This window comes from Papaver somniferum, unplaced genomic scaffold (genome assembly GCF_003573695.1).
Source record: "Papaver somniferum cultivar HN1 unplaced genomic scaffold, ASM357369v1 unplaced-scaffold_54, whole genome shotgun sequence".
In the NCBI taxonomy this organism is placed as follows: domain Eukaryota; kingdom Viridiplantae; phylum Streptophyta; class Magnoliopsida; order Ranunculales; family Papaveraceae; genus Papaver; species Papaver somniferum.
In genome coordinates, this window is record NW_020648082.1 from 87427 (window position 1) to 114199 (window position 26773).

The 26773-nt window shown below is 36.1% G+C and overlaps 1 protein-coding gene across 1 annotated transcript; it reads right to left on the bottom strand.

Annotated features, from left to right (window-relative positions):
- Nucleotides 1-11718: 11718 nt before the first annotated feature.
- LOC113343077 lies at nucleotides 11719-13437 on the bottom strand. The gene is made up of 3 exons (XM_026587389.1): nucleotides 13280-13437; nucleotides 12359-12438; nucleotides 11719-12278 (listed from the first exon to the last, which is right to left on the bottom strand). The coding sequence occupies exons 1-3, from the start codon at nucleotides 13346-13348 to the stop codon at nucleotides 11930-11932; spliced, it is 498 nt and encodes a 165-aa protein (XP_026443174.1). The 5' UTR covers nucleotides 13349-13437; the 3' UTR covers nucleotides 11719-11929.
- Nucleotides 13438-26773: the final 13336 nt, after the last annotated feature.

Genomic DNA, 26773 nt, shown 5'->3' on the forward strand with positions numbered 1-26773 from the left:
CTAGATTAGTTTAGAACTGGGTTGGGTTTGTGAGATAAATCTTAATTACTAAAAGCTATCAATAATTAAAAGATTTATTTGATTGATTGATTTGTTTGTTTGGTTGGTTGATTGTATATGTAATGAAGTAAAAATTGTAGGGTACACCAATAACTTTAGCAAATAAGAACTTGAGAATAATTAATCTAAAAAGGGCGAACACGTATACAATATAATACTAAAATAATAGTGAGATTAGTATTATTGATGGAACATGTAAATCACATGGCAATTTACTGAACATATTGATTTTGAAGAGTAAACAAATTATAATTACATAAATGTTGATAATATTTTCGGGACTTAATAATAATTGTAATAATAGTTAGAATAATAGTTCAACAATCAGTGTTAGTAAAACATATGTAATAGTAATAAGTTTAATAAAGTAATGTTAGCATTTATCAATTAGTATCATATTAAATTTAACTTAACTAAAATTTCAATAAGGACATATAACGATAAAAAAAATTATGACTAAATAACTACATAAATTATTTACGCTTATCTACAAATAAGTTTTGTAAATTACACTAATTACAAATTATCTTTAATCTAACAAATGATCTAGTGGATCTCTAAAATGAAACAAATATAAATAAAATAGTAATCATAGTATTCTGATGCTTAGTGCAATATTGAAATTAAAAGAAAATCAACTTGTATATTAATAGGACACTTTACACTAATAGCAAAATCTAAAGACTATTAGGATGTATTATAATCTTATGCAGACACAAATTTCATATTAAATTATCAAAACCAATATTTAATAAGATATAGTATGCAAATTCAATCTGAGTAAATAAAATATTTTGCATCAATTTTATGTGAAAATAGAATTATATTTAGAAGATTAAGGCTTAGTGTACCAACTGGACTAGCAACTTAAGGATTATGGGAATAATAATAACACAGTTGATGAAAGTACTTGAGTAATTAAATTAGTAAGAAATTTATAATAGATAATATTTGGAAAAAAAATTATATATGGCATTACAACAAAGTTAAAAATATCAGATTTTATAAAATTGAAGTGAAATCGAAATTGGATTATTTATATTGGTAAAAGAAATTTATTAAATAAATAATAACAGTAAGAAATAAAAATAAAATAAAGTGAATTTATTTACAAGATTTACACCGACTACGATAATATTTAGAGACTAATTAATCTTAATAAATTAATATTTAGTTAATCCAGCACTGGAGAATAGTAAGGTTGGTAATTCTGATGTGTTCGGGTGATACTTGTTACGTAGGTAGGATTGTCAGGAGTCATGAACCTAGACAGGGCAACTGCATTCTTGTATCGCTAGGCATTGAAGGGAGACTTGTTTCTTTTAGTGGACTAATAGATCCCAAATTTTACTTGGAAACTTATTTATAGAATAATTTCTCTCGCAATTATAACTAGTAACTCATTGAAATGGAAATTAGTATTTTGAACCTAGAGCCACACATTTTAGTTGTAGAAGTCGTATATGTTTGTGCTTTATTTCTTATTGTTTGCGCTTAGATAGGAAATAAGATTATTCTTTAAGGTGGAGAGTTTTTGAAGACCAGAAGGACATGGTTTGATTTTCGAGGACGGAAATGAATAAGGTGGGGAGAATGTAAAGACCCTCAAGCTCGTCAATGCGAATGGACTGGTCTAGCAATGTTCAAGGGAGGAATTAACGACTAATGACTCGCTTAATTAGAGATGAACCTTAATTATAATAAATTAATCTAACAACGATTTAGATACAATACTAATATCATTGAATTGGTCTCGAAAATTTATATGAAATGGACAACTCGCATGCGTCATTCGGACACCAGATAAAGATAACCCTACTGGTTTCACGTGTCAAAGTGAGTGGGTGTCTCATCACCTTGGTCGGCCTTATCTTCAGATAGATAAGATAACTCTCGTTTCTCTTAATTATTTTTCTTCTTTCTTTCTTATTTCTCCTTCCTTCTTCGTTTTTCGTTCTTCTTTTCTACGAATTCGAGAGATCAATTGAGAGATTTATGAACAGTATAGGGTGGAACAGATTATGGCTAGCTCTTAGTGATGTTGTTGTTCGTTGCTGATCCAGACTCGAAGGAGAAAGTGAAATAGAAGTTAGGGTTTCTGAAAAATTATTTGGAGTTCAATTAGGTGATGATTAAGAGGAGTTTTGGGTTCATCAGAGATGAAGAATGAAAGGGGTATTGTTTGATTAAGGCTATCGATATGTTTTGGTGGTGAGTTAAGGAATTATGGTTTTATAAAAAAAACTCAGAGAAGATTCAAAAGAGGGAATTGTTGTTCTAGGAGGATGATTGGAGTTGGGTATTAAGTAATTGAGTAAATTAGGCTGGAATTGTATGTGAAATCTTATCTCAAATGATGATATGGATGGTGGTGATTAAGTTCAAGATTTGAAGACATCGATTATAAGGTTTTGGTAGAAATAAATTGGGGGAAGAGCAATTCAGTGGATGATGGTATTGGGTAAGCTTTTGATTGCTTTAATTTTGGTATTTGAAGGATATATTATTGAATTGTTGAAGTTATAAGAATTGGAATGATTTTACTGAGGTTGAATTATATATTTGGTGGTGATGTTGTTGATCTAGTATGAAGGTTGCTAAGTTTCAGGGAGGAGTGGAACTAGTGGTGATATAAGGTTGACCAGATTTTCATGTGGTCCGAATTCCACTTTGGTTTCTTCTACAAAGTTGTATACGTTCACAAGACTTAGTTAATGATCTTAGAACCATTAGTTAGAATTGTATGAGCCATGTATGAGCCTTCCGGCTAATCTCTTAGAGTACTTGTGTGATTAACAAGTAGTTATTAACAACGATTGATTCAAAGGATGAACCGGTGAATTGTGGATCTCGAGGTAGGCGTGGCTTGTCATCAAAAGAGGTGGGAATTCAATTAACTCTTTTGCAATCATTGATGTTTTCTTTTACAAAGATTTATGTTTTATAAACTCATGCATTGTATGATTATGCTTTCCATGCATTGTTTAATTTAAATTCCGATAGTTATGTTATTTCTTTTAATCTTTCTATTGCTTGGAAAGGAGTGCGTTGTTTTATTTTGAATTACGTTCCATTGTTTGGAAATGAACGGTAATAATTGATTTGTTTTATGAATTATTGGGAAATAAGAATTTCTTTATGTGGTGTATAGGATATGCTCCTTCATTTATACTTTATGCACATTTGGGTGTGTAATTGTCACCCAGAATATCAAGGTGTGTAATTCTCACCAATTACGGGTGTGTACATTCACCCATAGACTATCTAGGTGTGTAATTGTCACCACTATTATGGTGTGAAAATGTCAGCACATAAATTATTGTTGGAGTGTAATTGTCACCAATACGGTGCGTAAATGTCACCACAGAAATAACGAAAGAGTTAATTCCATATGCATGTTGTAGTTCAATGAGTTGGTTTCTTTTAGTATTTGGGAAAACATGTATTATTTTCCAAATCATGTCTATGTTTGCTTAAAAGTTAAATGTTATTCCTACTGGGCACTCCTTTTAGGGATGATTTGCTCACCCATTCCCACTTTCAGTTTCAGAGTTAGGTCAAGATGTGCACGTGGCGACGAAAGCTTCGAGGATTTATTTACGATAATTAGATAACTTCCGTTATTTTTTATTTGTGTTTATATTATATTTGAAAACCAAAAAACTAATGTATATGTATATGGATCATTTGGGAGGAGTTCTTGTATTTATATATTTCTGAGCGGGGCTAGTTTTGGGTTAATCTTTGTAGAAGATTTCTTAATTATCGTTTAAGTAAATGATTTTGTTTTTAGTGCCTCTTATTTAGTTAATCTCTTGGAATAGTCAGCTGCTAGCTTAGGGGGCGCTACAGTCTATTTCTACTATATCTCCTTTTTGGGACAAAATTCGTATAGTTATATATAATTCAGTATATGAACATTTGAGATTTCGAGCTGAGTTTAACTCACTTACATATTTCTCGATATATGTATTAGTAAGCTTTCTCTTTAACCAAGTTCATCTTATGTTCTTGACGATAGTAAAACGATAATCATGTCAAAATCTCCTTGAAACATCTTACATGATTTTTGTGAGAAAGTAATTTGATGTAGACTTAGAATATTTCATATTGATCATTCGATCACTTGAAAAGTGCTTTGAAGCTAATAGTTTATGTGTGGAATCTATTCCCGTTTTTCGAGAATGTTTCAATGATTGAAATGAGAGTTTAGAACTATTAACTATGATTGGATATAAGCACATTATGCGTACTTGCATATGTGTTGTCTAAGACCGGAAATATAGTATGCATACCCTTATGCATACTGGTTGGTCATTTAAAGTCCGGGAGTTATAGTATGCATACCTGTATGCGTACAAGCGAATTCAGTTGAAGTCCGGGAACTTTGGTATGCGCACCCGTACGCACACCATATTCAACTGAGCTAGTATGTGAACGGCAATATACATACCCGTTCGCATACTGGCAAACACAGTTCAAGTCCGGCTACTTAGGTATGCGTAACCGTTTGCATACTTGAGTGGGTTACATTCTAAAATTGCTTTATCGTGAACAATATATTTAATAATAAGGAATGCATTTTTTTGCAATGCGTGGCTATAATGTTCATGAGTTGATTCAAGTGAATCAAAACCGATTTTGCTTTAATTATGTCTTATATACTTCTATGAAAATATATACAATTGAACAACTCTATAGCTAGTTTCATTTGAGTCACTTGAACTAGTTATGATTGAGATGAACAAGGTTGATAAGAAAGTGTTCATATGGATAACTTTGGTTAACTATTGTTGAACCAATCATGTGTCCACGTTCAGGTACGATTACCCATATCTAAATGAAGGCACATTTCATTTGTGTATAACAAGCTAAGTTTGATGTAACGGTTGAAAGATATTAGCTTGAATCCAATCAAGTTTTCATCTAACGGTGAAAACTGAATGCTTTGTTACCAAGGTAACTTAGAGTGCAAACCATGATTTGAAGACTATATAAGATGGAACTCTAGCAACTGAGAAACCTAATCCCCACACCTCCTGTGTAATATACTAGTTGCGACTAGAGTCATTTCTTCTTTAACCTTAGGTTTTTTCCAAAAGCTAGATTCTCAATACTTTTATTTTTTGAGCCAAAAAAAAGTAATCAATTTTCTTCTTCGTTTTGTTGGTTGTTTCACACTTTTAAATTTTTCTGAAAAGATTTCAATAAACAGTCTTTCTGTGTGGACTTCCCATTCTTTCATAAAATACTAGCTTTCCTTCTACGACTTGGATGGCTAATAAATTAGTCATTGGCTTGAGGTATGCTAATGCTAAGAAAATCTGATTTTTATCTTGCTTGGTTTAATTTACAACATCAAGTAATTGGCTTCTTTGTTTACCCTTGGATACAAATAAACCTTTTAGGACATTAGGAGTGAAGACACTATGAATGCCTATATACTAGCAATGAATGTCCCTTCGCCAGAGGCACTGAATGATAATGTCTCCCACATCGTTTAAGCTGTAAGACATTGTGGGGGTGATCCCGTCACATTTTTCATTTATGCTGGGGCATGGGTTCTCACGCGTTGCCTCTGTGTTGCACTACTGCAAAGTCCCGGCGCACCCCCACCGAAACTAACTAAAATACTTTAGTTCTTGATCTACTTCCAGGCCTGATGCACCCATATCCAAGGTAAAATGCAGTTCTTGGTTATGTTGTGGGTTATACAATAGGTGCCTTTAATTCTTGTTGTTGATCTGATAAGTTCGTTATTTGTTATGATCTGAGAAATCTAATAACGCTTGATGATCTCTGAAGTTCAACTTTTCTTGTACCCGCTCCAGATTTATCACCAAGGCAGCAAGCAATGAAAACCATTTCCCTCCAGGCTCAATATCAACCACCAAAATTTATTGCGACTGTAACCTTGCACCACTGATAAGGTAGCATATTCAATTGAATAGTTTACAGAAGTCACCAACAACGATCGTCTCAAACCCAAACTTCGATTTCCTTTTTGCCCAGAGATACTGTCAAAAAGACCCTGCTTTTGGGCGCAGTGTTGGCAAAAAGATTATAGGCCTACAAGAGTATGTGTTATGCATAATTGAATAAAGGTGATATTTCTTTTGAAGAAGCTACCCAATGCATGTTGGGAAGACCGGACTGGCCTAAAGCTTTTTATAAGGAAGCAGTAGTACTCAAACTTCCGAATGTATATCTCCGTCAATATTCAACAGAGTTCAATAAAACAATCTTCAGTGTTCCTAAAACAAGTATTGTTAGGTCGGAATCGTCTATTTATTTCAAACAAACAAACACACAGATAAAATATCAAGCAAGCACTCAACAAAGAAGGAAAAATGAAAGCAAACCAGGACATAGAATTTATAGTGGTTCAGCAATTTCCTACGTCCACTGGTGATGATGATACCTTTCACTATATGAAAATCTCTGAAGAACAACTTACAAGAAAACCTTGGTGTTAGCCCCTTCACGTTTCTCCCTTGTTTACATCCCTAAGAAAGTAATACTCTCAATTCTGTAACCTCACAAAAAAGAAACAGGCTCTCACTGTACGAAAAACTATTAGATTCTAACCCCTATTTATACTAGACAAAACTTGGATGTCAAGTATACACTCTTGTAAGACACGCATCCAATACTTGCGAGACAAATCATGTCCCAAGTGTAGAAATACTTTACTTCCAAGTCTTAAACACTTGGAGACCAAGTTTCTGCCGTAATGAATTAACAGAAAACTTCACAAATCTCCACCTTTGTTGATAATCGTTCACCTGTCATTATTATTCTTCACTTACGTACATCATCACCCTCATAGCACCTTACGGTGCCTACACTGGCAAAATGTTGATTAAGTTCAAACAATGTTTGAACTTACTCAATGGTACCACCTTCGTCAGCATGTTTGCAGGATTATCGTCCGTGTGAACACATTTATCAGATTCATTAACCTTGAAGCCATTAGATATCATTACATGACTAAATTTTTCATGCCAATGTTTAGGTGTTTGTTTTAAACCATACAGAGATTTTTTCAGTTTGCATACTTTATCTTCAAAACCTTCCACAACAAAACCTTCAGGATGGTCCATATAAATCTCTTCATTCAATTCACCATATAAAAATGCAGATTTAACATCCATCTGATGTATATGCAAATCATAGATAGAAGCAATAGAAATCAGCATCCAGATAGAAGTGATTCTTGTGACCGGTGAATATGTATCAAAGAAATCTAATCCTTCCTGTTGTTTATACCCCTTAGCTACCAACCTAGCTTTGTGTTTTTCTATATTTCCATTTGTTCTAAGTTTAATTTTGAAGACCCACTTGTAACCTATGGTTTTACTACAAGGAGGTAAGTCTAAAAGCTCCCAAGTTTCATTTTGTTGAATGTAATCCCACTCATTATTCGAAGCTTCTTCCCAGAAGGGAGCTTCCTGAGAAGTCATAGATTCCTTATAGGTTTGGTATTCAGACTCTACCGTAAGAGTCACAAAATCTGGACCAAAACTTTTCTCGGTTCTAACTTTCTTACTTCTTCTAGGTTCGTCTTCAACATCTAGAGACGGGGGTTGACTAGTCGAAGGAACATTTGTGAGATCATTGCGGACACTTTTGAGAGGTCTAGACCCTAAAGGGAAAATGTGTTCGAAGAACATTGCATCTCTAGATTCCATTATGGTGTTTTAACCAATGACCATGAACCTATAAGCACTAGTGTGCTCATGATAGCCTAGGAAAACACAATCCACAGTTTTATGTCATATTTTGGTTTTCTTGGAACGAGGAATGGCCACCTTGGCCAAACACCCCCACACTTTAAATTATGCACAGGAAGGTTGTCTTCTTCTCCATAACTCATATGGATTTTTGTCAGATTTCATAAATGGAATTCAAAATATAGCAAGCAAAGAGAATTTCTTCCCCTTACAGGTTCGAAGGTAGCCCTGAACTAGCTAACATAGCGTTCACCATATCTATGAGTGTTCGGTTTTTCCTTTCAGCTAATCCATTCGACTCAGGTAAAGAAGGTGCAGTAGTTTCCTGAATGATGCCATTAAGTTTGCAAAATTCTCTTATAGGTATCACATACTCACCGCCTCGGTCTGACCTAAGAGTTTTAATAGTAACACCTCTTTGGTTTTTTACTTCAAGTTTATATAATTTGTAAGCGTCTAAGGCTTCATCTTCACTTCTAAGAAGATAAACCTGACAGTATCGTGAGTAATCATCTATAAAAGTGATGTACCATTTTTTACCACCTCTAGTTGGTATTGATTTCAAATCTCCCAAATTCGAGTGGATTAATTATAGGGAGTTGTACTACGTTCAACCTTTTTGTTAAAGGGTTTTCTTGCATATTTAGATTCAACACAAGTTTCACATTTATGACCTCTGTCAATGTTTATTTTAGGAATGCAGCCTAAATTAGCAAGTCTTTCTATGTATTTGAAATTAACATGTCCTAGTCTATCATGCAAAACATGTGAGGAGTCACAAACATAAGCAGAATAAAATGCATTATCATTCAAGTTCAAAGAAAGTACACTAAGCTTAATCATGTTTTCAGTGACATATCCTTTTTCTACGAAGTCACCACCCTTAGAAATTACAACTTTGTTAGACTCAGCTAAAAATTTAAAACCTTTCCCAAGTAAGATGGTTTCTGAGATAAGATTCTTGCATATGTCCGGGACGTGATACACGATATTCAATGTGAGAGTTTTTCCTGAAGTGAGCTTCAATTCAACCTTGCTTTTTCCTACCACTTTAGAGGTAGAAGAGTTTCCCGTAAACAATTTCTCATCGTCTCCTACTTTGTTATAGGAGGAGAAAGCATTTCTGAACTTACAGACATGCCTGGTGGCTCCAGAATCTAGCCAATAGTCTCTCACATTGGTCATATTAGAGACAAGGTTGACTTCAGACACCATGCCAGTAAAATATCCAGAATCATCTACTATGTTTGCCCTATTTTTCTGTTTAGGATCATTTTTGGTCTTTTTAGGTGCCCTACAGTCTTTGGCCATATGACCAGTTTTTTCACAGTTATAGCAGTCGCCTTTGATGGTGTTTTTGGAGATATCACCCTTTGGTTTAAGATGGGTACCTTTGGAGTTACGACGTTTGTTACGTTTACCATTTTTGTTGGATTCTCCGTTCCTTTTCTTTGACGCAGAATTATCGTCCAGGACATGAGCTTTGTTAGACATGTCTTTGCTCAGCATCAGGCTCTTGTCATTGCAGCACAGAAGTTCCTCCACCTGGATCTTTTTCCCTAGCTCCACCATGGTGATTTCGCGATTCTTGTGTCGCAACCTCCTCTTGTACTCGTTCCATGAGGGTGGTATATTTTCAATCACTGCAGATACTTGTAGAGATTCATCAATATGCATGCCTTCAGAAAGAATTTCGTTGATGAGAAGCTGGAGTTCGACGAATTGTTCTACATAAGGCTTTTCATCAGTCATCTTATATTCCAGGAACCTAGCCACCAAGAACTTCTTGCTTCCAACAGCCTCAACAATATATTTTTCTTCTAGGGGTTCCCATAAATCAAAAGCAGTAAAATTTTCTTTTGCATTATAAAAGTCGTACACGGAGTCATCCAGACAGTTAAGAATATGGTTTTTGCACATGTAATTCTTCCTAGTCCACCTAACCAGTCTATCTTCATAACCACAGTCATGAAGCCTTCTTGAGAGTCTTTCTAAGGCAACTTCATTTAACCTTTGGTCTTTTAAGAAGAATAACATTTTGGACTGCCATCGTTTAAATTTTTTTCCACTAAACTTTGGGGGTTTGTCTGCAGTACTCTTTCCCATGTTGTTACAACAAAAAATATAGTAAAGAGGATATTGCCTTTAGATTGTTGGCGAAAATGTAACAACAATCGTAGTAATTGAGAAGAGAATACTTAGCTCAAATCGACGCTTGACTGATGTTCATGGAAATGCACAGAAAAAGGTAGAGGCACGTATATTATATGTTGTACTAAAGGCAATATAGCCTGCCACTCCTCTGAGATGCTATAGCAGTTGGCGAGTCACCTCCAGGATACAACTACTGATAGTACCCCTCAATGTAGCATACAACGAGAGTATTCTTAGAATTTGGCAGTGTTTAGCAAAACATAAAAAAAGAGAAAACTTGAAAGTAAACTTGTTTACTGAAAGCAGAGGGAGAGTAGAAGAAGAGATGTTTCTCTGTTGTATTTCTAAAGAGCTTACAACTACTCTCTTATATAGTGTTTATGTCGTTACAAACAAGAGGGAAAAGCCATGCAAAAAACCCATGCGTATGACAGAAATACTGGTAATGTTTGGTTAAAAACAGTGCAAGACAAAATCAGAGAGATGCTTTTGTCAGGCATAGAACAAGGTGTTGCTTTTGCTTTTGTCAGTCAGTCAAAAGCATTCGAGACACACAAAGAAGCCAAGCCAAACACGTACAGACAAGGAGTAAGATTCTTCTACACGTGTGGAAAACACGTACCAAAAGTTTCAGCAAAAAGATAGGATCTAATGTACCCACACCCGAACCCGACCCGACCCGCCCGTCCGCCCGGAAGGACGGCGACGTACGTGCTTCGGTGCAAAGCACCGCGCATACGGGAAATGCAACTTTGCCCTAGTCTAGGTCTTCTCCCTCACATAAAAATGTGTTGACCCAAGGGCCATGCCCCATGCCCTTTTAGTCAATTATATGGTATTTAAGTCTAAAACTCTTTAGATTTTAGTCTATGTGTGACTATTATTTTATCTATTCAAATGAAAAAACAACTAGTGGGCAATAGGTCTAGGGATCAAAACATAGTCCATGCAAATTTGGTTTTTTGGAAAAATAAAAACTGTATTTTTCTAACAATCCCCCACATGAATGATAAAACATATCGACGAAATACGAGAAAAATACATCAATATTATGCTAAGGTGTCCCAGAGATTTAACCTTAACTTAGTGAGAGGTTACCGGAACTGCTTGTTGTTACGGTGAACACAATGTCTTGAACCGCCAACAGTGAATGCAATTCAGAAATAACAACCACACTTTGATGTCTCAAAGAAAACAAAGCTGCCAAGCTCTTGCCGTTGTGCCCGTTTTGGTCATGGGCTAGTATTTTATCCCTTTAGCTCACATACTCGTATTCCAGTCCAGAGGCTTCTGAATGGGTGGAAGATGTTTTGAATCATCTTAAAAAAGTTGGGTCTCAATGCAAGAAAGAGATTAAGTTAGTGGGTGATGCTTCGGATGGTTTAAGAGGCTTTTACAAATGAACTGTGGGAAACGTCAACTGGTCAGGGTATCTGTAGAAGCAAAAATAATTCCTTCACTAACTTGTCTAACTGCAACTACCTGTGAAGATAACATCTGTACATAGTTTTCAAGTGGTACACTAAAATCTTTGGCCAGGCTAAGGAATTCTGGGGGAAAATATTCCTGGTGGCAGCTGCAAGTTCTTAGAAACTTTAGCTTAGTGAGACTGCGGTATAAATTTCATCACTACTAGACCTTCCACCAATTCTTAAGAATCGAGATAATCTACGCAGACAGCAATTTGGAAACTAGTTTCTACTTGCCCTGAATTTTTGTTTGCCACCCAAACAGATAATGCTACTAAACCTGTGGGAGAACTCATTTCTGCTTTTGTTTATAATTTGCACAAAATACTTTTTCTAGAAAGGTCTCAAACCAAATACAATTTAGAGCTAATTAAACAAGATACAATAAAGTTTCAACCCATAGTTCCATTTGAAGTCAGCAGCACCCCCATCACAACTACCACTAGCATCCGTGAAACAGCATTATAAATCTATAATAGAACTAGATTCCGAAGACTTAGCTTTCTTAAATATTTAGATATAGACCTCTTTCTTGACCTCTTTCTTTGGATAGACCTTATACGACAAGTGTGCACACTCATACGGAGTCAAATCTGAAAAATAGGTTAATACAAGAATGCAGGAAGACTTGGTTTGGTTATGTTTATGGACACGCCGGGCGGTTTTCTTGAAGATTTCAAATCTCTCTTTGAAAGCTTTTCTATCATCCACATCGAAATGGTGTTCATTAATTGATAACCACCTCAAAAACAGAGCGAGGAGCTTATCCTCAGAATTGATGATATCATCAGTTACCTTCACAGCTTCACGTTCCCTTGCAATTTTCAGTGCCAATTTTTGATTACAACCAGGGTATCCTATGCTGCACATGAATAAAACATTTAGTAATAAGACAACAAACAAGGTACTAATAATTCGTCGCAATACAAACCAAACACAAACCTGAATATTGTGGCCACACTCCCCAATCTCCAACTCAATGGTATAGCAGCAGTCCAAGCCTTTGCACCAGTTGCAGGCAGCTGCAAAGTGAAAGGGAATTACTATTGCATCTGACAATATCAGATAGGCAAATCTATCCAATGGAAGTTCACTAACCAACATCAAACAAATGCCTACAACATTCGACCCTAAATCAAACGAGAACAGTTGCATCTAGCAATATTAGAAAGGAAAATCTATTCCAATTGAACTTGACAAACCAACATCAAACACCTACAACTTTCAACCCCAAATCAGACCATAACAACCCAACAAGCAAATAAAATCTCCATTTTTCACTGAAAATTAGCATCTCAAAACGACAATAAACAGCATCATAAAACTAAAATATAATAAGATATTAATAATCTTGGCATAACAAAAAAACATGATCAATGATGCAGACATTTTTAACAATTTAGCGATTATGAAAAACTAGCATTTAGCAGATAATTTATACATTGCAAAACCTCATGATATTTTTAACAATTTAGCATTTAGCTAAATGCTAATATAAATTATCTGCTAACCTCATGATATTTTTAACAATTTAGCGATTATGCTAAAAGCTAAGATATTAATAAAAATTTAGCGATTATGAAAAACCTCTGTCATGCCTTCACTACAATTGCATCTGACAATCTATTCCCAACAAAACCTCCATTATAGCATAACACAGCTATCAAATCATTGGATCTAGAATCCCTAAATCAAACAAAGTCATGATTATTTCTACATCTAAGAAAAATCCGAACAGAAAATGCGTAAACATACATCACCAAAAGAGTTACAAAATCACAGAGCCAAAATCAACATTTTCAACAAAATTTGGAAAATTAAAAATGATAGAACAACTTAGAGGTCAATTAAACAAAAACTTACACATCTGGAAGCTATATTAGCAGCTTTAACAGCAGATCTAGCTGATCTCAGGAGAATCGAAGTAGCCATCAACAGATGATTTCAGAGCAAGATATTTTATTAGGGTTTCGGTTTTGGAACCTCTTTTTTCTGAGCCGCCCTTTAAGTAATGAGGTTCTGGACTGGTTCTTTTGAACGAGGGCTTCGTTTGGGATCGCCAATGGGTCCGGTTCCACGCAGATACCACTAGATCCGTATCCGACTCATTGAACGAGGGTTTTGAATGATCCGAGATAACAATTGGCTTTTTTTTTTAAAAAAAGAAAAAAAATTTGTTTTACAAAGAGCTGGTTGGAATCCCAACCATAAGTTGGGCTCCAACGCCTTTTCAGGGACGGAGCTGTGTATTGAATAAAATACTGAAAATCTCCACTAATCGTTGTTAAATCCTTTAGTCTTTCGAAAAAATTACATTGTCAATCCCCCTAAATAAATTGCAAATACTGTAAGGACTATTTAGAAATACTCTTTTAAGTTCGTTAAGCTTTTTGCAAACACGTGGGGAATGGACTATCGAAAATGATTGATACATTTCGGATTAAGCATCGAAGATGCACCATGGAGACAAGAGCAGTTGACCCACTTCCCATGGTTCTAATCCCACTGCTGAGAAGCTGTTGGAGACCATTGATTTCCCCGAAGTGTATTCCACGATCCCTAAATTCGGTGTGTTTATCAATGCTCATGAACTATTTTTCTGCACTTTTGGGTTTGACTTTTCTTAGCATGTACACGTAATTGTGCTTGTTAGATACGTGTGTTTCTTTATAGTTTATCTGTTTTAATCTTTAGTCCTTAGAGATTTGGGGATTCTGCATTGATTTTTTAATAAATTTATATAGGAAAGAATATCGAGAAATGAGAAAGAAAGTGAACAAGAAAACTAAAATAAAAGCCTCTTACATGTGAAATTTTTCATCTTTGTTGGATCGACAAGAAAGTGATTGTATTGATCCTATTGGGGGTATTTTTTTACTTTTTATCAAAATTTGAGAGATGATGGGCCAGATGACTTAATTAGTGAGGCAAGTGCATTTTGTGCTGCTAGAAATATAGATGTTCCTAATTTCGATTTTAATTATGTTCCATCAGTAAGAGGAGTTGGAGCTCGTCATCATTAGAGTACTTTTACGATTGTGGAACATTATCGTGTGGATATATTTAATGCTGTTATAGATGCTCAGTTACTGGAACTGAATAGCATGTTCAATGAAGAAAAGATGGAATTACTTATCCTTAGTTCGGCTTTGGATCCTCGTGAATGGAAAAAATCATTTAGAGTTGATGATATTTGCAGATTGGTCGATAAGTTTTATCCAAAGGATTTCATGGAACAAGCGAAATTACACTTGAAGATACAACTTCGACGTTATGAGCATAGCGTTGTTTCTTATGAAGAGTTTAAGAAAGTGAGGAATATATCTAGTTTGTGTGAATGGTTGGTGAAGAATGGAAAATCGACTACATATCCTCTTATACATAGAGTGATAAAATCTGTGCTTACCCTACTAGTTTCTACTGCAATAACAGAGCGGGTTTCTTCAGCAATGAAGATTATCAAGACTAGACTTCGTAGTAAAATGGGTGATGAATTCCTTGGAGACTCTTTGGTAGTGCATATTTAAAAATAAATTGCTAAGAAGTTTAGCATTTATTCAATCACTGATGATTTTCGAGATTTAAAAGAACGCCGTTTGATATTTTGATAATTATCAAGTTAAAAACTTTGGTTTAATAAACTTTTTTAATGATTTGTGTAAAAAAAGATTCAACTTCGCCCCCTTGTTTGAAAATCCGGCTCTGTCCCTGCACCTTTTTGAATAGCTAAACCTATTCTAATGAAAAGAAAATTACCAATTTTAATATTTACATCATGCCTAGCTATATAATTTTTCAATCTTAATAAAAACTCTTTAGTTTCGACACCAAGCTCACCTAAAGTAGTAAAAACCAAGGTACTAAAACTATACCCATTAGTTGTACAAACATCAAGGTATTTACATCCTTTTACACTCAACAGCTTTAAGCAAAGCATGACCCGGCTTAAAAGCTTCTACACCACCCCCGGCAAAAGAAGAAACCACCGTCACATCCAAACAAGTGTCACGACCTTCCTCCCAATTGTAGACAAGAATATCCGTTGGTCTAGAATCACCTCCATCACGAGATAAGAAAACTCAAAGACGCTTCAAATTTATGGTGCCCTGTAACAAATATCCGCAAGAGTTTCGCGAGCAATATCATGTCTAAATTTGATACCAACATCATTAGCACAATGTAAGGCGTGGTCGCCATATACATCCATATCCCTGTTACAACACAAGCACACACTGTTTTCTGCAAAGGGGCGAATGCCTAGCCTATAACTAAGAACTGCACAAACTGACGCGGCCCCAACTTCTGTCCAAGCTCATTCGCAAGTATAGAAAGCAAGTAATCTTGAGCATGCTTTTATTACATTGCCAAAGCACTGAGTCACGCCTTGACATATTTAAAAATGAGGGCATGTCTTTCGTCACACCTGCAAAATACCAAACTTTCAAAGAATGCATAGGATGGGGGGAAGTAAGGATATTACTAAGTTGATACGAATCAATACCACACACTTGAACAAAATGTTTAAAAGCTTATTGATATGCTGGACCTTTAACTGAAATATTATCTGATGTTGACACTAGTGATGCATTGCATAAGATATTCTTCTGTAAGTGTAGGGTTTGAGAGGAAGAAGTTAAAAATAATACTGCATAGTATCAAACATAGAATAGATACCAAGACCACCATCTCTGATTGGCAGAGACACTAATCTTTGTTGTAATGGCCAAAAACCTTGCGATGGGCTGGCTTCGCTTGAGCATCCTACTTCAGACCATACTTTTTCATCACCTTGGATTCTCTAAATTACGTCCGTGGACGGAGCCAGGAGGATTTTTATACATGGTTTATTCATCATGTCTTTAAACTTGAAAAATCATTATTAAAAACAAAACAAAACGGGAGGATCATACTTATAGCTCAGTTGAAACTAGCAAAATGCAAGTTTAGATGATTGCATACAAGTATAATTGCTGGCTGGAAAATGGAAACACAACCAATATGCTTGGGCTGATTTTTATTTGTCTCGCTCTTGCCTACTTCAATTTTAGTTTGAGGATGAAATAGGGTTATATGATAACACCTGTTTTTGTCTACGAGAAGTTTAAATACGAACTGATAGACAATCAGCGAATCGATCAAGGAACCGTGTTTCACACGTGTACAAGATTCAAGACTACCAAAATAATTATTGGACCATCAATACAAGTCCATAATATCTTTAAAAAATGATTTTTTTGGGACTTTTTTTTGTTCAGGTGACTATGATTTTATTTTTGGTATTGACACAAATTCAAACCACCCATTTATATTAATATACCAAAAGTTCCCTTTTTAATTAAATTTGTGTAGTGATTAGTTAGTGTAATTGTTAATTAGTGTACTGATTAATACTAAGCTAATTAATGATTAGTGTAAGATTAAATTAATAAAAGAAAATTAATTAAGTTATTGATAGGAGAAGAACAAGGAGAACATAAGAGTTTTGGAAAAACTCTTTTTTTTTTTTTTGAATTCCAACCTTCAAACTACCCGGCCATGCTTCAAAAGTAGTTTTTTGTTCCTTGAATTGGCTAAAGTGTTCTGAAAATGAGAAATTTTATAGCTTGGTGGGCTAAGTCAAACACATTCGAATAAAAGATCCGAAGAACAGGTAGCCGAACTTATTTGTAAATGTGGTTCAGTTAATGTTTATGAAAGCACATGCAGCCGAACTTAGTTTTAATGAAGTTTTTGACCGCAGAGAAAAGTTCGGTTAAGATAAAACAAAATTGCGACGTAACCGAACTCAATGAACTGGTTATCAAAGAAAAATCTAGTTCGGAGAAATTTTTTTGCGAAGTAACCAAACTCAATGTATAGGATTTCATCGAAAAGTTCGGTTAGGAAGAAAAAAATTTGAGACGTAACTGAACTTTTATCTGAAAATTAGGCTAGGAAACCAGAAAGTTCGGCAAGGAAATAAAAAGTCGGCAGGGAAATTTAAAACTTCGTCTAGGAAATATAAAGTTCATCCGGGAAATTTAAAGGTTCAGCTAAAAAATATTTTTTTTTACGGAATAGAGAAATTGTTCTTCATTTCCAGCAGGTTCGGCTAGCTCGACAAAACTTTTCCACAAAATTCCTAGGAACTTTTGTCTGTAACTTCAATTATGAAAATAGAAGACATTGTTATTTGGAAAATACCTCTAATATACAAATTTCTAAAACCTTGATTTAAAGACGATTATGAAAATAGAAGAGAAAACAAAAAGGATGGGAGAAAAGTTTAAAATGCAATTTGGTTAGTAAAAAAATTTGTGTTTTTGAATTAGAGTTTTAGTTAAGTTAGTAGGTTTAGGAAGGAGGTTTTTAGGTTATTCATAATTTAAGCAAAGATAAAAGATAAATTAGTCATTTTCTAATTTTAGGACACCCCTTATAAGTGTTGGGAAGGTGGTCTAAGTATATCATGGTCCCTCAAAAAATAGCATCGTTCCCAAAAAGTAGTTCCACAAAAAAATCGCCATGTTTGTCTATGCACAAGTTGACAAGCCTTAGAGTCGGGCTTGTTTGTGTCCATCTCAGTTGATCACTCAAGATAGAGGAAACGAACAATAGTCGTCCGTCTTTTTTTTATCCGAACGAGAAGGTTATATTAAAAAAGAACCAGCTACCAGGAGGTAGAAGGTAAGAACAAGCCATTTCAGGCGAATACACAGCCAGGCCAAAAGGCCATTACAAAGCCGGAAAGGCCATAACAGAACCACAAAAACCAATACATAGCTAGTACAAGATCAAACGCAGGATTAGGAGTTCATTAAAATTTTCCAATTGCTCCAGATAGGACCAAGGTTGATAAACTTGAAAGTATCTGCATCACATGACCAGAGAACCACCAGGTACTTGATATGATCAATCACTTCTGTCATAGTTTTCCTCCTAGCTCCGAAGACTCTATCATTCCTCTCCGTCCAGATTATCCAATAGATTGCGTAATGTATAATCTTCCACACTTCTCTTCCTCTTCCGCTCAAAACATTATCCCTCCACGCATCAAACACTGCGTAATGTATAATCGTTCGGCTTTTAGAAAACGAAGCTGCAAGGAGGAGAACTAATGCAACCAATGATCTTGAATTTGATGTTCCAGGTATAAAGCAGGTATTCTTAATGTCGGTCGGGATAACAACCCAGCACTGGCACTGTACAAAAAGCTGGGATTTGAGGTGATGATACTTTGATCTGTTTTTTATTCTGTTTCTGATGGTTAATTACTAATGATCAATAACAATCAGCTGGTCCTGACATGAAAAAATTCTCCTTTCATATACTTGCAGAGACTCCTCATCTTGAAGAATAGAACCTCTATGCGTGCAGTATAAATTTGTGGTTAAATAGAAAGCACAAGTGCAGAACTGTAGCGTATCAAATTTCTAAGGTGAACTTCATCATGAGTTGTATGAAACTGTTAGACAATATTGTGGTGCATAGATTACTGGTGTGGGAATGATCAACTCTTTGAATTTTAATGACTCTGGAACATGTATGTGTAATTCGTGCTCCTATTTGTACACCACTACAACATAATTTATCATGAGATCGATTAGTCTGTACACCATAGCAAATGTCGAAGTCAGATTCACTATAAGTTAGTGCTCTGATAACCCTTTTCTAAAAGGGTTCTCAGTGGACTCTAGAGAAGAGAGTAGACTGCCAGATTCCCATAACCATAAGTAGTATCTTTGTTTCTGACAGAGGCAAAGCTAGGCTCCACATAATAGACCAAGATAGCTGTGCCAGGCTCACCTCATCCCAGATCAGCCTGCCTATCCTTGAAGGCTTGAACTAGCATAATAAAATTACTACTGAATTCACTTTCAAACAAGTAAGGAACACTTTACCATGGAAAAACGCATTGACAGTAATATCTAGACTCGTGACCGTTTTATTTGTTGTCTATCAAACACACAAATGGTCAGTGATAGAGTACTCTGCAACTTTTGGATCAATTGAAGTGAACCCTAAGCTAAAGAGGGAGGATCTGTAAACCTTATAAGTAGTAGATTTCGTTTCATTCGTCCCCTCATTGGTGCCTCCGTCTTATGAGATTGATGCATAATGTATTATGCATCTATTTTCTCGATGCATAAAAAATTGTGCAACAATTTTCTCGATACATAATGCACTATGCAGCCATATTTTCGTATGCATAACAGTTTATGTATCAATTTTCGCGACTGCATAGCATGTTATGCAGACATCATTGCAAGTGCATGAAAAATTATGCGGTCTTTGTTTTTGTTGGTTTTAATAGTGATAAAAAAAATTGTTGCGTAACGTGTTATTCAACCGTTTTCTGGACTGCATAACAAGTTATGCAATAAATTTTTGAGATGCATGATAGTTCATGCATCCAGTTTCACGATTGCATAACATGTTACGCAAACATTCTCTCGAGTGCATGACATGTTATGCATTTATAACAACATCATCATCATCTTTCTTGTTTCAACATCTCTCATACAAACCAAAACGACATAAACACCCAATTTCAGTTCATTGTTGTTGAACTTCCGGCAACAATCCGTACAAAACCAGTCAAAAAATATCTTTCCCTAACTCCTTTGGGTTCAATCACATGACCAACCACAGATTAAACACTCCATTGTCTTGTATCATTTGTAACTGCACCTGCAATACCAACCACAAATTCAATTCTACATTCGTATATTAGTAGTTTAGCCAACTACTGATCACTGAACAAATTAATTTCCGGCCATAGCACCTCTCTCCGCTCGTTGTACAAACTCAGCCAACATCCCGACCATGGCATCAGTTCTCTTCTTGAGACTGATTTAACTGATCTTAACATCATCGAACTCAGCACATTTTAACCCTCTTTGTTGCTGCCATCTTCTTTCTAAGCTCGATACACAGCCAGAAGCTTCACAGCTCAATGCCAAGTCTGTTAGAATATATCGAGGTGGTCAAGCTCAAGATGAAGTCAACGATCAAGGTAAAGTGACCAAGACTCAAGTCATACGTCAAAGGTCAAAATGAAGTAGTCGAGACTCAAGCTACTAGAGGATCGACGTAGATCAAGCAATACAGAAGATTGACAGAGATCGAGCTAAGTTTACGCGAATAGGAGATCTTGTGTAATTTAGCTTATTTTCTATAGAGGAAAATATCTAATTAATTTCCTATATTTTCTATATTCTAATTAATTAGGATGTGTTATAGTTAATTAAGATTTACTCAAGAATAAGATAATATCTTGATTAATTAATTATTTACATATTCACTCTATAAATAAAGAGTGTCATTGTAATTGTAAATCATCCCAGTGACATCAAAACTGGTGATCAATAATATTTCTCCCTTCGGGTTTTTGTCCATGGACGTAGGTCGAGTTGACCGAACCACGTTAAATCTCTGTCTCATGTCACGATTTCTCTTTGGTCCATGATCCCTCGATACTCATAATTTATTATGGTATCAGAGCGGGGAGATCCGCTCGCTCAAGTTGCTTCCGCTTCAAAATTCAAATTTTATTTTTCACATCAATCAATGTTTTTCTTTTTGATTTCATGTTTGATGTCGCTACTCATAAAAATAATGTTGTCCATTGCTATTCTAGCGATTCTTTTCAGTTGAAGTGACGTAGATGATCAAATATACTACGACAACACTTTTTATCACTTTCTTCCAAATGTGATCAAGATATCGAAGAATTTATAAATAACACCTAATACGTGATTGAAGTTGTGTTCGTTAAGTCAGTACTCAAGTTGAACACTTTGATTCTCTCCGTGTCCAACTTGCGGGGGGGTGTTAGAATATATCGAGGTGGTCAAGCTCAAGATGAAGTCAACGATCAAGGTAAAGTGACCAAGACTCAAGTCATACGTCAAAGGTCAAAATGAAGTATTCTAGACTCAAGCTACTAGAGGATCGACGTAGATCAAGCAATACAGAAGATTGACAGAGATCGAGCTAAGTTTACACGAATAGAAGATCTTGTGTAATTTAGCTTATTTTCTATAGAGGAGAATATCTAATTAATTTCCTATATTTTCTATATTCTAATTAATTAGGATATGTTATAGTTAATTAAGATATACTCAAGAATAAGATAATATCTTGATTAATTAATTATTTACATATTCACTCTATAAATAAAGAGTGTCATTGTAATTGTAAATCATCCCAGTGACATCAAAACTGGTGATCAATAATATTTCTCCCTTCGGGTTTTTGTCCGTGGACGTAGGTCGAGTTGACCGAACCACGTTAAATCTCTGTCTCGTGTCACGATTTATCTTTAATCCATGATCCATCGATACTCATAATTTATTAAAGTCTCAGCTACTTCTTCCAGTTAACACCATATTGATTCAACCAAATTCTCAGACAATAGACGTTCATCATATTAAACACCAACAATTTCTATTCCTTAGGTCTTCTAATCTCGTTCTACTAGATGTATACGCAAACAACAAACTCCATTCGATCAACCAACTTCATACAAAATCAAATCGAGCCAGCAGTTCTCCACAAATCTCTTCTAACTTCCTGTACTTCAGTTCAACCAAGTACCCAGTTGTTCTCATTTGAGGTACCAGAAGTTTTACAGCCCAACTCCTACAAGAACCCAAACCAGTAAACTCGTGATTCAAGACTCTCTTCTCTCACAGTTCCCATTTAGGCCGCATGAACCAACACCATCAGTCACCAACTTCCGTCACTTCTCATCTCTGTTCCCTGGACTTCTGTTTCTACACAACTGAATCTTCATACTTGCAACCATCAATTGAATCTAGGATTAGATAAATCACCACTGCCAAAATCAGCATACAGCTATATCAACCCATTCAATTACCACCATTAACCATTCATATGAATCAACAGCAAAATCAGGCTTTGAATTTTATTTTCCGGCTTTAAATTCATGTCAACAAACCTCAAGTTCGACTCACCGCAATCCTCCGTACACATTTTTTCTATGGCTGTTGTAGAGCCAATAATTGCTTCTGTCGATCTCCATCTCTATGGATTGATGCCGCAACACTAATGGTTATTCAACATGCCTTAAATTTGTATATTTCTTTAGATTCAAAAGATTTAAATACTGAATCGTATATCTAGGGTTTACAAAATAAAAAGATGTTGAGATTTACCTGTAAATTGAAACTCGACAAAAGCATAGTGTTGAGACTATTAGTCACACATTGTCTGGATTATCTAAGATCCTGCGGTTTATAACCCCTTATGGCCTCTCCACTTATTTCCAATTGGTTTTGAGTTGGATGCCCGTATTCTATCATGGTATCAGGGCAGGTTATTTGTGTCGAGTCATTTGACCGCACCTATACTCCGCGTCACCCGATTTATTGTCCACGTGTTAGACCCAACGAGGCTACACGTGAGGGGGCGTGTTGAGACTATTAGTCACATATTGTCTGGGTTATCTAAGATCCTGCGGTTTATAACCCCTTATGGCCTTTCCACTCATTGCCAATTGGTTTTGAGTTGGATGCCCGTATTCTATCACAGAGAAAAATAAGATCTGACTCAGTTTTTTTTCTCATGAAGCGAGATTTGGCTTATGTAGATACGAACTGGAGAAGAAAATAAGAACAAACAAATGAAAGATAATTTCAGAAACTATGGGTTTGGGAAATATTTTCATGTAAAAAATGGGTTCGCGTCACATTCTCGTTACCATAAGTAGTATCTTTGTTTCTGAAAGAGGCAAAGCTAGGCTCCCCATGCTAGACCTAGATATGGGTGTAAATTGGGCCAGGCCAGATAACTCAGCCCGTATTTTATTGCAGGCCAGTCCAGACAGGCCTCATAATCAACTACCCAAAGAACCGTCAGGCCGGGCAGGCCAGGTAGAAGCACTTATTTTGAGGTCCAAAACTTTCCCAAAGCCCATTTTATAAGCGGGCCAGGCCAGGCAGGCCAAACACTTTAAGTTTTTTGAGTTTTCAAAATTCTGTAATAACTGATTTAACTTATATTTATGATATAAAGATTAAATGAACTATAGGTTAAAAAAATCTTAAATAATTAATTTTCTAAATGTAAAATAGAAATGAAAATAAGAATTTTAATCCAAAATATAATCAAAACACATGACAATTTGCTTTAACATTAGAATAAAAACCCTTAAAATTTAAACGGATACCGGGTCGGGCTGTTCGGCAGATACCAGACCAGACTATTAAATTTTTGGGAAAGCCCGAGCCCACCCATTTAAACTAATCAGGCCAGGCTAGGCGGCCCTTGACGGGTTGCAACAGGCTTTAGGCTCATTCTAGTACGGGCAGGCCGAGTATTCTCGGGTATTACTTACACCCCTAGACCTAGATAGCTGTGCCGAGCTTACCTCATCCCAAACCAGCCCACCCATCCTTAAGGCTTGAACTAGCATTAAAGCCAATGGGTTGAAAGAAAAAAGACTATACCATGGAAAAACCCATTCACAGTAAGATATAGACTCGTGACCGTTTTCGTTGTCGTCTATCAGACACACAAATTGTTTGTGATAGAGTACTCTGTAGCCGTTGGATCAGTTGAAGTGAACCCTAAACTAAAAGGGGCGGATCTGTGAACTTTATAAGTAGTATCTTCGGTTTCATTCATCCCTCTACTAGCGCCTCCGTCTTCTGAAATGAAACCCTAACCCAAGATCACAACAACATAATCTCTTTTTCTTCATCACAGCAACAACAGAATCATGGCAGCAGATATGTCGATAGAGCATCACCATAAACATCTTAGCATAATGATTTTTCCTCTCGCCTATCTTAAATTATCGACTCCTGGTTGAAATAACAGGAGCTTTCCTTTCTTTTAATATTTCTTAGGAATGGGTTTCGCGATCTTAAGGAATGGAATAATAGCAAAAAGAGCGAACAGAAGGAAGAATTAGTTTTGAATTCATAATATTGTAGAAAAGATCTGTTGCGACTGTAACAATAAAACAATCAAGAAAGATGTTAGAATAAAAATGATTAATTTCTGGAAGGCAAATAAACACTTAATTGGACAAAAAACAGAGGACAGAGTCACGTGTTCAACACGTTGTCCTTAACACGATATTTGAACGGTACGCCTCAAGAATGAGTGATGCCTATACCCTGTGGTCAAGTTTGTATCCAGGATAAAACTGCCCGTTGCAAGCACTGTTAGCACTACAGTATTTGCCCACTCTTACGACCTCAACAACAATTGCGCACGGAATAAAAATAAAGGACCACACAGGGGGAGAAGACGAAAAGAAGAGGATAGTAGCTCTTCTGGACACAAATAGAAATGAGAAAAGTGATCGCTTTATATAGGGGAGAATTGAGAGAGGTCTCATAAACGCGCATTAAAACAATTTCAATTGATTCAGATTTCAATTAAAACGTTCATGCATCACTTAATTTTGATATAAAACGTTCATGCAAATTTAATTTTGATATGAAACGTTCATGAAAATTTAATCTTGATATAAAACGTTCATGCAAATGTAATTTTGATATGAAACGTTCATGCAAATTTAATCTTGATATGAAACGTTCATGCAGATTTAATTTTGATATGAAATGTTCATGCATAAACATAATGAGAGAATTATGTTGTTTCAAATATTGATTCGATAATTCAAAAAGAAATTTTGCCAAAAAATATAGGTCTTGACCCACACCCACACCCGAACCCGGACCGGCCCGCACGGACGGACGGCGGCGGCGGCGTGCGTGCTTCGGTGTGAATCACCGTGCGTGTGTGAAAATGTGTGGTTGCACCAACTAGCCCATTGCCTAAGTCCTCTCCCTCGCACAAAAGTGCTAATGACCCAAGGGCCACTCTATTATCAAAAAATTCAATACTTATGGAGAGGTATCATCTTTAGTTTTCCCTATGTGGGACTAAAGGTTCATTCACAAATAGTGAAAATGAGCTACTGTCCTTAGTGACCCATAGATCCCAAGTTCCAATCCCACCAAGACCAAAAACCAAACTATTGTTTAAAATCATTTTCTCTAACAATCCCCCACATGAATGAAATACCGATAAAAATCAGAAAAACGGAAAGCGATAAATACCACTTAGGCAAGAGGTGTCCATGAGGTCTTGAACCTTTGCTTAGTGAGAAATTGCCGGAACTACTTGATGGATAGTGAACGCGATGTCTTGAACTACCATTGTTTGGTGTAATCTGCGATAATAACCACGCGTGATATCTCTCTTGGTGCTGTCGAGTTCGTGCCGTTGTGTCCTTTTTGGCCCTGGACAAATCCTGTTTCTCCGAATGCTCTAGAGAATCAGCTCTCTTCTCATAGGAAGCGACCCACTTCCACATTCAGATAGGTGAGTCCCATCAAGAGTGTTTATTGCTACACCCCACTTCAATCTTAAATTGAAACTATAAAACTCATTAAGACTTAATGGAAAGTCATCCTCACTTGCAGTCAAACTATCACGTCTACACCATAGGGAAGGGGCAGAGAATGAAATTCTCTGATAGTGTTTACCTTGACTCGCCACAAATTAGTTTCTCATTGGAAACCTTGATCTTGGGATCTCCAGTCAGCAAGGTTGAGTATCCTTCATGACAAGTTTATTTAATGAGCCTAAGCCCCATCCCCTTAGATGCATTACTAACTATCTCCTTGGACAAACCTTTCGTCAAAGGGTCTGCGATATTTGATGAGTGCCAAATATTGTATATATTTATCCCTTTTTGTTGGCAATTTAACTCATCTTTTATGCATTAATTCTACATTTTATCCCATATTCTGTATTTTCATTGTTTTCAAGAATAAATATTTTTATTAATTAATTTTGCATTTTTAGGTAATAAATAAAGTTCGGATGAGTCGCGGAGCAAAAAGAGCAGAAAAGTAGTGAAAAGCCGGGAGAAATCACGCAAGGAAGCCGCGAAGAATGGTGCGCACAACCTCATTTTCTACACACAAAAACGCCTCCGTTCTCAGCCATCAGATCAGTTCTCAGAAGCATCCGACGGTCGCTCCTTCATAGAGCATCAAAATCTGAAGTCTCTGCCAAGCACCACAGCGCTGAAATTCCAAGCCTTCAGATTAGATGGTAGTTGAATCCAACGGTTGCTCCCTTGTTGTTCATCAAAGTTTGATATCCCCGCCTTACACTACAACACCTAACCTAATCTAGCACCGTTAGTTTCGTTGTATCCCTTCATCCGACGGTCGCTCCCCGCTTGCCTCCGCATCACCGTCCGATCTACCTACCAGCTCCACATCCCACGGCTCATCCTCGCTGTTCATCCAATTTGATGAAGCCGCCTAACACCCTAGCAACCAAACCCTATACCAGCTACCCAAACGCACCCTTCTCCCAAACCAT